Genomic DNA, 11,560 nt, shown 5'->3' with positions numbered 1-11,560 from the left:
TATATAGAGTTGGACTTCAACCTAAGTCAGTGTGTTGTGTTGCGTTGCTCAATAAAAGTGTTTATAGAAATATGATAAACTGATTGGACAATGATATAATAATTTGACAAACAGGACACACTATACTGATGATATATACATAGATGTCCTACCTTCTCAAGATACCAGTCATTTTTAAGTTAATGGATAAGGTCTGTAGATACAATGAATTATAGGTCCTTCCCCAAGTTTTTATCACATATAGATAATGTAAGAAAGGGACTGACCCTACAGTCCATATCTAAGCTCAGAAATTGCATTAAACCATAACATGGATTGTCTGGTTTTGACTTAGCTGATTATACGATCCTAGCTTCTACAGGTTGCAAACCATGGTTTAGAGTTAAGCTGTTCACCATTGTGACTTACTCATACTATGGTTCAGTGTGATGGGTGACGCTTGATTTCTATGTGATGTGGGATCGGTTTTGAAGAGAAGCAGGATGCGTTTTCATGCTTCCAACTCTTTAACCCACTCCAAAGCAAGAGATTATTGTTTTCCTCCAAACTTGTTGTTTTGTGCTTATTGTGTGGGAGGAAAGGATCAAAGTAGACTCATCTTTCAGCTGGGAAGATGATGATGAATGGGATCGGAGCTGGGAAATTTAGGTATTACTTGTTCTAAGGAAAATAATTCTTCAGCTTGTGGGGCTGGTGGTGAATCTCCCATTAGCAGATGCAGAGGGATTCAGAGGATGTGCACTTCTCTGCATGTGCTAATGATGCACCAATAGCACCTAGTGCAGTGTTGTCCAAACTTGGCCACTTTAAGATGAGTGGACTTCAACTCCGAGAATTCCCCAGCCAGCCATGGGAGTTGAAGTCCACTCATCTTAAAGTGGCCAAGTTTGGACAACACTGACCTAGTGCCTAAGCTGAATCAAAGCGTGTGAAGCCTTGGTCCTGCCAGATTGGTTGATGAGTTGCTCCCATTTTGTCAATAAACTGTCAACTCTCTTGATTCAGGCAAAGGCCTTGAGATGTTTTCTAATGTTTCCAATTTATTTTTGTAGTGTGTTAATAGAGAGAACCTTTTTTTTCCTCCTGTAAACATTCTCAAAATGGGATTGGCACTGGAAACCTATATTAATTCACAGATTACAATAAAATTTAAAAAGACTCAGTGGACATCCTTGGAACTCCAAACTATTTCCCTTCTACTACCTTCTTCAGTATCTACTCCATGAGTAGCTAATCTCTATGTAGCTAATCTCTTATCTGCATCTGGTTGCATGTGAACAGAGCTGTGTAAGCCTAGAGAGCTGGCATTAGTAGCCCAGTAACCATAAACACACTCCAAAGTTATTTACACTTATGCTTGTCCTTAGAGCATTTGTCAGTACAAGAGCAGCCAGAATAGAGACTGGGGACAAAAACTTGTTTTCTAAATATCAAAAGAAGGCACTCAGTCCCTACCCAAGCATAAAGTAAGGAAAGGGTATAACAAGAAAATATAAGTTTTTAAATATAGGGCAATATGAAAAAAGCCATAGGTTGGTGGGCTATAAAATTGACCCTATCATCTTCCTATCAGCAGTAAGAACAGAGTTGCTGGATTTGCACTTGGAGATGGCAACTTTGAGACACTAAAACAAATTACCCCTTCCTTCCCTCCAGTACAGTTCCTCATGTCTCCTTTTGAATTTATTTTTTCCTTACCAGCCATCTCTGACAGAGCTCTACTTTTCTCTGCTGCAGGTAAGGGCTAAAGAATAAATATGGGGACAAAGAAAGAATTTGAAACAGAGGGATTGATTGATTACATGCCATCAAGTCGGCGTCGACGCCTAGTAACCACGTAGATGGATTTTCTTCATTACAATCTATCCCTAACCTGGTCTTTCAAGTTTCCCAAGGGTGCCCTCATTGCCACTCTGAGTCCACCGACCTTGCTGCTGGTTGTCCTCTTCTTCTTCTTTCCTTCCACATTTCCCAGCATTAGAGCCTTGCATAATGTGTCCAAAGTAGAATAATTTGAGCCTGATCATTTGTGCCTCAAGTGAGAACTCTTGATGGATTTGTTCAGTGATTCATTGGTTTGTTTTCTTGGTTGTCCATGGTATTCTCAGGACATACTAATACCAATGTTCAAAGAAGCAGAGGTATGGTGGCTGCATTTACTTTGTTATCCACCAGCACATAATGCATGAGTTTGAAATCTGCATTCTGACCGATGGACTGCATCTCTGAGCATTCCTCACCAAGAGCCAGCTGGCTGATAGTTGTATCATGTTCAGCAACATCTGTGTGGCCACAATATTCCCCTACTTCTGACATAAAGTCACAGACTGGATTCATGCAGTATACTAAGCATAAGGTGGTTGTCTTAAGATTTGTGTGAACCCAGCAACTGTGGTTTCTTCATGGCTCAGCATGTTGCATAAACTCAGCTATAGCTTATTTGACAATTTATGATTAAGCTGACATGGCTTGGCATGATATGTTAGCACCCATCTCCAGTTCAGGACTTACATATTTTATTTACTCATTTAAAAGATTTGTATAGTCACCCATCTTATGCAGCCTAGCCCTAGGCAGCTCACAAGCTACAGTGGTACCTCGGGTTACGAACGCCTCTGCTTACGAACTTTTTGGGTTATGACCAGCTCTGGCCGCAAAAATTTACCTCGGTTTGCGAACTCTGCCTCGGGGTACGAACCGGATCCGCGGCCATTTTCCGCCGTGACACATGGTCTGCGGCCATTTTCCACCTGTGCCACGTGGTCCGCGGCCATTTTTCTGCCCGTGCCACGTGGTCTGCGGCCATTTTTCCGCCCTGCCGCACAGTCCGCGGCCGTTTTTCCGCCCTGCCGCGTGGTCCGCGGCCATTTTTCCACCCTTGATGCATGGTCCGCGGACGCCGGAACGGATTAACGGTAATTACATTGAATCTTATGGGAGAATTTGCTTCGGGTTGCAAACAAATCGGGTTGCGACCAGAGTCATGGAACAGATTAAATCCGTAACCCGAGGTACCACTGTATAATAAAACAATAAAAACAGTAAAGGAAACAAAACGAAACACCAAAATGCCTTCCTGGCACCCCCAAATGCAATACATTCCCACTCTTCCAGAAGGAAACTTTAGAGCATCACTGGGCTCCAGCCTCACAATACCCCAAGGCTAGTAGGAAAAGCCAGGTCCTCATGGCTTTTTGGAAAGCCAGGAGGGGAGGGTAGGCGGCCAGGAGGGAAGGTTTTCCAAAGGGCAGGGGCCACTCCCAAGAAGGCGTGCTGTCTAGGTCCTGCTAGCTGGCAACATTTAAGGGAAGGGACGTGGAGCAGGCCCATCCTGTTAAGATCCCTAACCAAAATGGAAATACATAGAATGTACCTAGAACACTAAAGTCCTGGGGATAGATGTAGACATGAAGAAAAATAATCTTTTATAGAACAAAGGCTTTATTGGATTTCAGATTCCAGCGATTAAGAGGACACAACATTTATAAAATTCTCCATGTCTCAAGTTTGACAGCACCGGTTCCTAAGATTCTGTTTATTGACATAGTCACGAGTTATGAAATCGTAGTTGGTCAGCATGGTCCTGCAGTAGCAAATGCAGTGCTCAAGGCAGTTTTGGTCCAGTCCATGATCCCCAAAAGCACACTGCTTCAGCCAAAACGTGGCTACCACTGCCTGATCTGTTCTGTTGAAATAGCTAAGCTCATCTCTCATCTCCCACCTTGCCCAATTTATCCATTCAGTCTTTACTGGCTTGCTTTGCTTATAAAAGCGGGCTAGGTGATACAGCAAGTTAACGAGATAGTTTGGATGCCTCAGTGGAGTGATAACTGAGAAAGAAATCCAAGGGGAAAAAAATCCCCAATGCATCCTATGGGAGAAGCAGTTGGGCAACAGTTTGGAATGCCGCTGATTGCTCCATTCTTAAGTCCTTCTCCCTCTGGTCACGTGACTTAGAGTAGTTACTACTGTATTATGGGGTTGGAAAGAATTCCAGAAGCCCCACCACGCTGCAGTTTCCTCTGTCTTGTTTTATAAGCAACACCATTCATTTCTATAGTTTCTCATTCTAAAAAAGTTCCTTAATCTCTAAACTGTCCACTTGTTAATTAGCCTCCATTAATTTCTCATAATTGCAAACCATGCATCTGGGAAAAAAAATCTCTGGAGGACTTCTGTTGCTCAAAGCAGCCAGTACTGAATTAGATGAGCCAGTGGTCCAAATCAGCAAAAGGTCATTTTGTGTATTAATGGTAACACCCTACCTATGGCGCTGAGGCTGAAGTGAGATGGAAACTTGAAGCTGTGAGACAAAGCAGCAGTCAGAGTCAAAGGACATAGCATGAGATATAATCAATGAACATATCGCAGAATCAGAATTGAGAACAAGCAGAAATACAAATAATACTTTGAATGGGCTTTGATTTTGCTCTTACAGCACCACTACGTTCCTGGGTTCCCATGCTAAGATCCTGCTAAGCAGTCTAACCAATTTTCTTCCAGCCTGATTCTCCAAAATTTTGAATGGCAAAACATTACTGTACTTGGTGTTGGATCAGTCTCTCACTGGTGAGTAATCCCACCACCTGGCTTCCCCTCCCTACAACTAACCCCTCATAACACTTTGGTGCCCTCACCAAGAGCTTCAGTGGGACCGTTCAGATAGCTGTCATTCATGCACTCACACACACACTACCACTACCAAGCTGATTTTGGTGTGCCCACATTGGCCAGCTGGAAGGTGTACGGGTTAGCTCTGGTGAGGGCTTGCAAAGGTGGTGGTGGGCATAACAGCAGGCCTGCCTGTGGTTGGATCTCTGGTTTGGGTTAAGAATAGAAAGAGGAAATGCTGGTAGCATAGAAGTGGCTAAGGACTCAAGAAAACCATTTGGGATAGGATACCTTCGCTCTTACTATGAAGGACACAGTGGACAGCTGGGGATGGGCAGACAACCAGGACTCAAAGGTATTTCCCTGAAAAGGCTGCCATTTGTAACTCACTGGTTCACCATATAGGGCAACGGCTTTCAGAATTCAGCAGTTATGGACATCCATTACCCTAAACAGAAACTAAATTTAAAGAATAAGCCCTACTGAAATGAATTATTGATAATGACAATCTTCTCTGAAAGAACTCTCTGGAAGGCAGCCTCTGAGCCATATATAATTTGCAGTTTTCATTTTCTCTTATCTTCAGATCTATTTGCTACTTCTCTTTAAAACTGTTGCCTGCTGAAAAGTTATTTTCACTCAACACATAGCCAAAAAAGCAAATCAGCAAAATAAATAAATAAATAGAGCTGTACAATCATTTAGACACGTCCTAAATGTAGCACACACAGTTACCTTGAAAAGTCTCTCCAATTACATCAGCTTTCAGACATCTTTGATTTTCAGGGAGGTCCTTGCAATGACTTGCAAGTTCAGTTAGTGAGCGCACACTGTTCTCTGCAGTTATATCTGCCTTGTGGAATGACCTCTTCTCTAGCCCCAATAATAATATAGTCAATACGTTTTTTAAAACTTATCTTCTTATGTTGGTATTCTTCAGCTGTTATTTCCTCATAACTGTTTTTAATGGATTGGTTTTATAATATGTATTTATGTTATTGTAAACCACAGTGGGATTTTTAAAATAAACAACATATAAATAATTACTACAAAACACCTGAGATACTCACAGCATTTCAGTGCAGTGGGCTAGCACTTGAGCAAGAAGGAAGGCAGGAAAGTTCCCAAGTGGCTTGATATCATAACTCCCTGCTGAAGACTGCAATCACAACAACCCTAAAAGGTACCATTTGGGAAGAAACTACCCTAAAAATATTGCTAGTCTTGAGGCAAAGAATAGGATCCATTGACATTTGGGTTCAAATGACTTCAGCAATGAGCAAATTAAGAACACAGCAACTACATGATAGCAGAAATAGGAGCAAGTATTAGTATCAGCATAGGTTGTTAGAACACAAGATCTGAATGGTAACCTTTTCATCTTTGGTCTGGACCAGCTCCCTTATCCTGACCATTTTAGCTCAAGCATAATTTTTTAAGAATGTGTCAGGTATATTAAAACACAAAGACCCAAACAGGCAGACCAACAGAACAGTAACTACTAATAATAGCTCATCTGCACTATAATCAAGAAGACACTTCTGATACAAAACTGCTCTTTTCTGTTCACCATTTTTTCAAGTTTATTATTTGAATTATTTGCCAAAATGTCAAAGCCTAAACTTCTGATAATATATTCCTTCGGAGAGGTAAATATATGCAAAGGGGAACAAACAGCATAATTCTCTTACCAAAACAACAGCCATCCTGCCCTCTTCCGTTGTGGTTTATCACATGCAGAAGCCAGGATTCTGTGATCAAAAACCATTTCAAATCAAAATTATGGAGACAGCATGATGAGGCAATGTAGAACCTTTTGTATTCAGAGTTTGGTTTCTCTGCTGATTTTTAAATCCAGAATCAGCAGTCTTCTCTAAATGATTTTATGTCAAGCTCAAAATCAGTCTACAAATTACTGAACCATTTGACTGTTGGTTAAAACGTGAGCCAAATTGTTTATTAATTTGTAACAACTAATCCTATCAGCTAATTTTTACCAACTAATCCTATCAGCTAATTAATCACTATGGACTTGTCCACTACAGCAAGAATCCGTAATAGTCATGTGTCTTAACCAGATGGACAGAGAACTTCCATGCAGTTGTGGAAACAAAGAATTCCTCTTTTAAAATTTCTGCTGCTGTGTTTCTGCCCCAGTGTTTGATAAGTGAAATGGTGCAATAGACTCCTTCATGAAAAAGCAAAAAGAAGTATTCTCTTAGAATTGGTGATAGCTCTAGTTAATAACCATTGGGACATAACAGGTCCAGTTATTATTTGATCAAATTCCACCCCTCTTAAAAAACAGCGTTAAGACTGAGAACTTAATAAATCTTTTATGCAGTGCCACCATGGGACATTATGAAGTGAAGATTGGAAAAAGGAAACATCTGAGACAGTGGCAATGAAGAGACAGAAGCAGCCAGATAACCCAGGTCTGCCATCCTAAAATAATGTTATTAAAGAATAATAAGGCACAGCAGAGACTTTTCCCTATCAGCATTCTTCAGAGGACCAGCAATTAAGGATGCCAAACTGCAAGCAGACTTCTTATCTGGAAGGAGAAGACAAGAAGCTAACCACATGTTCTTAATAAATGTGCCATTTTTCTTAGGTGCACTTTGAAAGAGGACCAGGCTGTCACATCTGAGCAGCAGGAAAAAATCAGGATAACTTTCAGTCTCAGAAATGAGAAGACAATTCAAAATAGGTCCCACTTTGATTGCCTCTTTAAATGACCTCAATTACAGGGGATTTCTTCTGCATGTCTGCACACATGCCAAACAATAAAGCAGGTGGGCAAGAAATTTGTTGCTTTATCTTACTATACACTTGCAGACATTTAATAGTTCAGTCATTATATTTTGTTTTCTTTAAAATCAGATTCTTTGACTGAGATTTGTCAGGGCCAGATCTCAAGAACACACAGAGCATGTCCTTGTCTAAAAGGGCTCTGGAATAAGATGGATTGCAAATGAATATCAAATCCCATTAGCAAGTCTGGGATCTCCTGCCAACACGGCCATTTAGGAAATCATCAGCCAACAACTAATGCCTCCTCCATCCTGAAATAAAGCCTCAGCATGAATTGCTATCACTTGCATCTCTCCTCTCTGGTTTTCCCAGATCCAATGCATTTAGTATTCTCTCCTAGTACAGCTGAATTTCTCAATGATCGAACAATTTTGAAGTTCTGTTTAGACTCATTACTTTTATCTTTTAAATATACAATATAAAACAATATGTTATTGTACATTTGAGCAACATTGGCACAAACATCCCATAAGTCAGACATTGTTCTGTTACATTCAAACACCATGAGACGGCTTGTTTTTCAGCTTCAAGAATGTGCAAATGTCTACATAGGTCTAAGAGGCTAGCACCACGGACAGCTCCCAGCCTCTGTTTCAGATGGGAGGCAATGGGTGGGGGTGGGGGGCAGTATGGCAGGAACAGGTCAAATGGGGCATTGGAAGGATAGCAGCACAGTTTCCCCAGCACTTATTTTCAGTGTTGGGAGTGGATACACACCTCCCCCCTCCCCTGTGCCAAGATGAAAAGAAAAGAAAACTACAAAAGGCAATTGACTTGCAGTAATGGTCTTTTATGACCATTATCCATTTCTTAGAACCACTATGGCAGAGCTCCAACAGCAGAAAGGACAAATACATGCAGGGATTGCTATCACTGGGGCGGAGGGGAGGGGGAGTAAATGCCCTGGCTGTACTGTGATTCACAGTAGCAGCAGAGAGACCCAAACCATAAGAGGTTATACAGGTAGGGCTTTCTCAAGCAAGGGCACAGCCATTGTTTTCTCCCGCACTAGTCAGAACCGTGCTGATAAATAATGCCTCAGGCTGATCCACTGATATGTCTAGGGATTCTCCCATTTGGAAGAAAGAGAAAAGGACACCCTCCCCCAATGCATATACAAGGCCCCAAATCCATCCAGCCTGCCTGTGGCACCTTGCTAGGACAGCAAAGACTGGTTCTGCTCACAGAGGAAAGATACAACAAGTTGTGGGCCAAACCATCCCATCTTACTATTCTCAAATCATCTAGTTGCTGCAGTTGTGAAAAGGGGTTGATGTAATTTTGGGTGTGGCCCCCAGAATGGAGTGTGGAAAGGGTGGGCTGTAGCAAGCCTTTTCCCTCCCCATACACATACCTAAGCCTACTAAAGGCTTGGGGTGGGGGGTGGAGAGAATGGGAAGCAGTTCCATGATGCTACCTGTACAAAATAGGATGACTAAGGGCTATGCCCCTGGCAGCTCCCCAATTCTCACCCCTGGTTTTATTCCTCCAGGAGAAACCTAGTTGAGCCAAGCCTTTGGGTGAGAGGGGGGTGAAGAGGCGAGATACATCTGGAAGGTTGGGGGGTGCTGGGGAGGGGCCCCCTGAATTTCCTAACGGTCCAAGCTTATAGTCCAGTGTTTGTTGGTGCTGGAGGAGTCCTTTGTGGATCCCCCCTCGCCTTCATTCTTGAGGTCCTGGAAGACCTGTGTGAAGAAGTGCGGGTCAGAGTTGATCTGCAACATCTTGGCGCTCAAGCCCTGGATGATGGAGAGGCAGCGGTCCCAAAAGCGCTCCTTGTCACCCTCAACCAGAAAGGGCTTGAGTGGGTACGAGATTTCATTGCCCATATAGGAGTAGGCCAGGTAGAGGCAAGTGAGGAAGGAGGCTTGAAGCTCCGCCTGGCTGCCAATCTGGTCGCCTTGCAGCGCCTCGCGACACAGCAGGTACACAAAGACAAGGTTGGCGGGGGTGATGAAGCCTTGGTCCTGCCAGCCCTGGAGCAGGAGCGAGCGATCCACACTGCGGAACCAACCGATGAGCTCGCCGGGACTCAGGTCCTTGAGCCTGTAGCATCGGCGGCACACGAAGTCCCCTAGGCAGCGGAGGAGCTCGCCCGTGGAAGCCTGCACGATCACCCTCCGCGGGGAGCCAGCGGCCGAGCGGTTGCTGGGCAGCGGCGGGGGCGGCGGCGGTTTTCCGCTGTCTTGGACAGAGACGGGCACAGTAGGCACTGGAACAGCCAAGGGACCCTGTTTGGTCCCGTCCGGCTGGGACTTGCGCACGTTCTCGCGGTTGCGCTGCTGCACCAGGGGATCAGATGCGCCTCCGGAGCCCGGCTTGGGCGTCACCTTCTTAGCATTCTTCTTCTTCTTCGCAGAGGCAGCCACCAGGCGCTTCCAGGTGAGGGCAGAAATCAAAACGCCGGGCCGCTTCAAGCGACTCTCGCCTTTGCCGTGCGCCCTTCCCGGGGCCGCCTTCTCGCTTAGGACCCCATTGCTGCCCTTCCCAGACCCTCCGGGCGACAGGGATAGCACTGTACCCATCCTGGCGGCGGCGGCGGCTTCACCGGCTGCTGCTGCTTCACGCGAATGTCCTTACAGCTTCTGCCCAGGCGCGCCCCGCACACCGGCCATGGGCTGGGGCGGGACGCAGTTAGCCGCGCCGGCGCCTTGAGGCTGAGCTTGCGGAGAAACCCGAAGGAGCTGCAGTGAAGCGCCCCAGTCTGGAAAACTCGGGTCAACCGGCGCTCAGCAGCAGAGCTCTCCGCACTGGCTGCAGCGCCGAGCGAACCCTGCCGTGCCCCGCCCCGGCTTCTGTGCGAATAGCCAATCCCAAGCCTCTGCTTCTTGTCCCCGGAGCCAATGGCCGCGAGGCACAGCCTCCCCCCCACCCCCCGCCGTGCATTCTGAACCCGCTTCCTTTTCTCCGAGGGGACGCCCCTCTTCCGGGGGGCTTCCAAATAAAAATAGAAAAGGGAAGCTCGGCCCTTACCAGGGCCTGTTCCTTCTCAGGCTTAATTTCATTCATCTGCTCTCAATGCAAGGGCGTGACCTACAAAGCGGGCGTGGGCAACCTACGGCTCTCCAGAAATTGATGTTCTGCGTCTCCTGTTATCCCTCGCCATGGATTGGAGTGCGCAGGGAGGATGGACGCCGAAACTGAACATCCGGGTGGTTAAATAATCTTCGTTCCTGGTATAAAATGTCAGATAATGCCCAGAGTACTTTTCCTAAGTAGCAGCTTGTCTCTGCATAGCTAAGCACTAGGAAACAAGACTTCTGTGAAAATGCCATGCTTTAGGACTAGAGGTCTTTAAGCACGTTCTTTTTCCTCCTCTCCCCTCTAAGGGTGCTCCTCATGCCCCTTAAATTGGTCTCCCCAAGGCTGAGCCATGCATGTGTGCTCCATTTCAATCTTATAATCCCCAACCAACATAGCTATGGATTCTGAGAGTTGAAATCAAACCAAGGTGTCGCATGGAGGAAGACTCTTTGATTCACAGAGCAGAAAGTGATTTAAAGGTTAACCATCACCTTGAACAATGAGGTTAGCAGAATGCAAATTAGTAAAAATATAGTTTGAGTTTTCCACCTAGCCTCTGTCATGAGACTGGCAACTGAAGTCTGCATTAGCTGTAACCTCTAAACTCTCTTCACGCTCAGGTCCTCCTAGAGTAGCTTCAGTAGGTAAGAAGTGAGCAATGCAGAAATAATGCAATGGCCATAAGTTTTTGCTTTGCCTCTAAGTGCAGGGCTACATACTAAGGCATGTTTGGACCATGCAGCATAATATGAGGAGAACATTGTGTCCAGAGGCAATTTTGATACCTCATCTGGGTTACAAGAGCTCTGCAGTAGTAGCATTAGGCGAGTGTGGGCATATTATATTTTAGGCTATTTGCTCTCAGCCAGCCCAGGGTTTCTTCTAGAGGCACCATTTCTGCACCTGAATTGAGAAAGGTAATTGGGTGTGACTAACATATTGATAGCATTTCAAGGCTACTCCAAACTGACAGCATATTTTTTTTAATATAAATCACACTGATTCTTGCAAGATTCTACAGGATAAGTCCTATGGAATCAAGCAAGCATCACTATTCTGTATGTAGGGGTATAGGTATGGTACATACACTTGCTCTTCTTGAATTTCACTT

At 44.7% G+C, this 11,560-nt stretch overlaps 1 protein-coding gene across 1 annotated transcript; it reads right to left on the bottom strand.

Annotated features, from left to right (window-relative positions):
• Positions 1-6,297: 6,297 nt before the first annotated feature.
• On the bottom strand, positions 6,298-10,088 carry CDK5R2 (cyclin dependent kinase 5 regulatory subunit 2). The gene has a single exon (XM_088145172.1). The coding sequence runs from the start codon at positions 9,948-9,950 to the stop codon at positions 9,018-9,020; it is 933 nt and encodes a 310-aa protein (XP_088001298.1). The 5' UTR covers positions 9,951-10,088; the 3' UTR covers positions 6,298-9,017.
• Between the last annotated feature and the right edge of the window lie 1,472 nt (positions 10,089-11,560).

Source organism: Python bivittatus, unplaced genomic scaffold, assembly GCF_059951505.1.
Source record: "Python bivittatus isolate LINGU-HERP-01145 unplaced genomic scaffold, Pbiv_v1 ctg000480_np1212, whole genome shotgun sequence".
Taxonomy (NCBI): Eukaryota; Metazoa; Chordata; class Lepidosauria; order Squamata; family Pythonidae; genus Python; species Python bivittatus.
The sequence above is the reverse complement of the archived record's forward strand: the minus strand, read 5'-3'. Positions and strand labels throughout refer to the sequence as shown.

Excerpts from the sequence above, each read along its gene's own strand:
- CDK5R2 (XM_088145172.1), bottom strand. The coding sequence starts at position 9,950 with ATGGGTACAGTGCTATCCCTGTCGCCCGGAGGGTCTGGGAAGGGCAGC.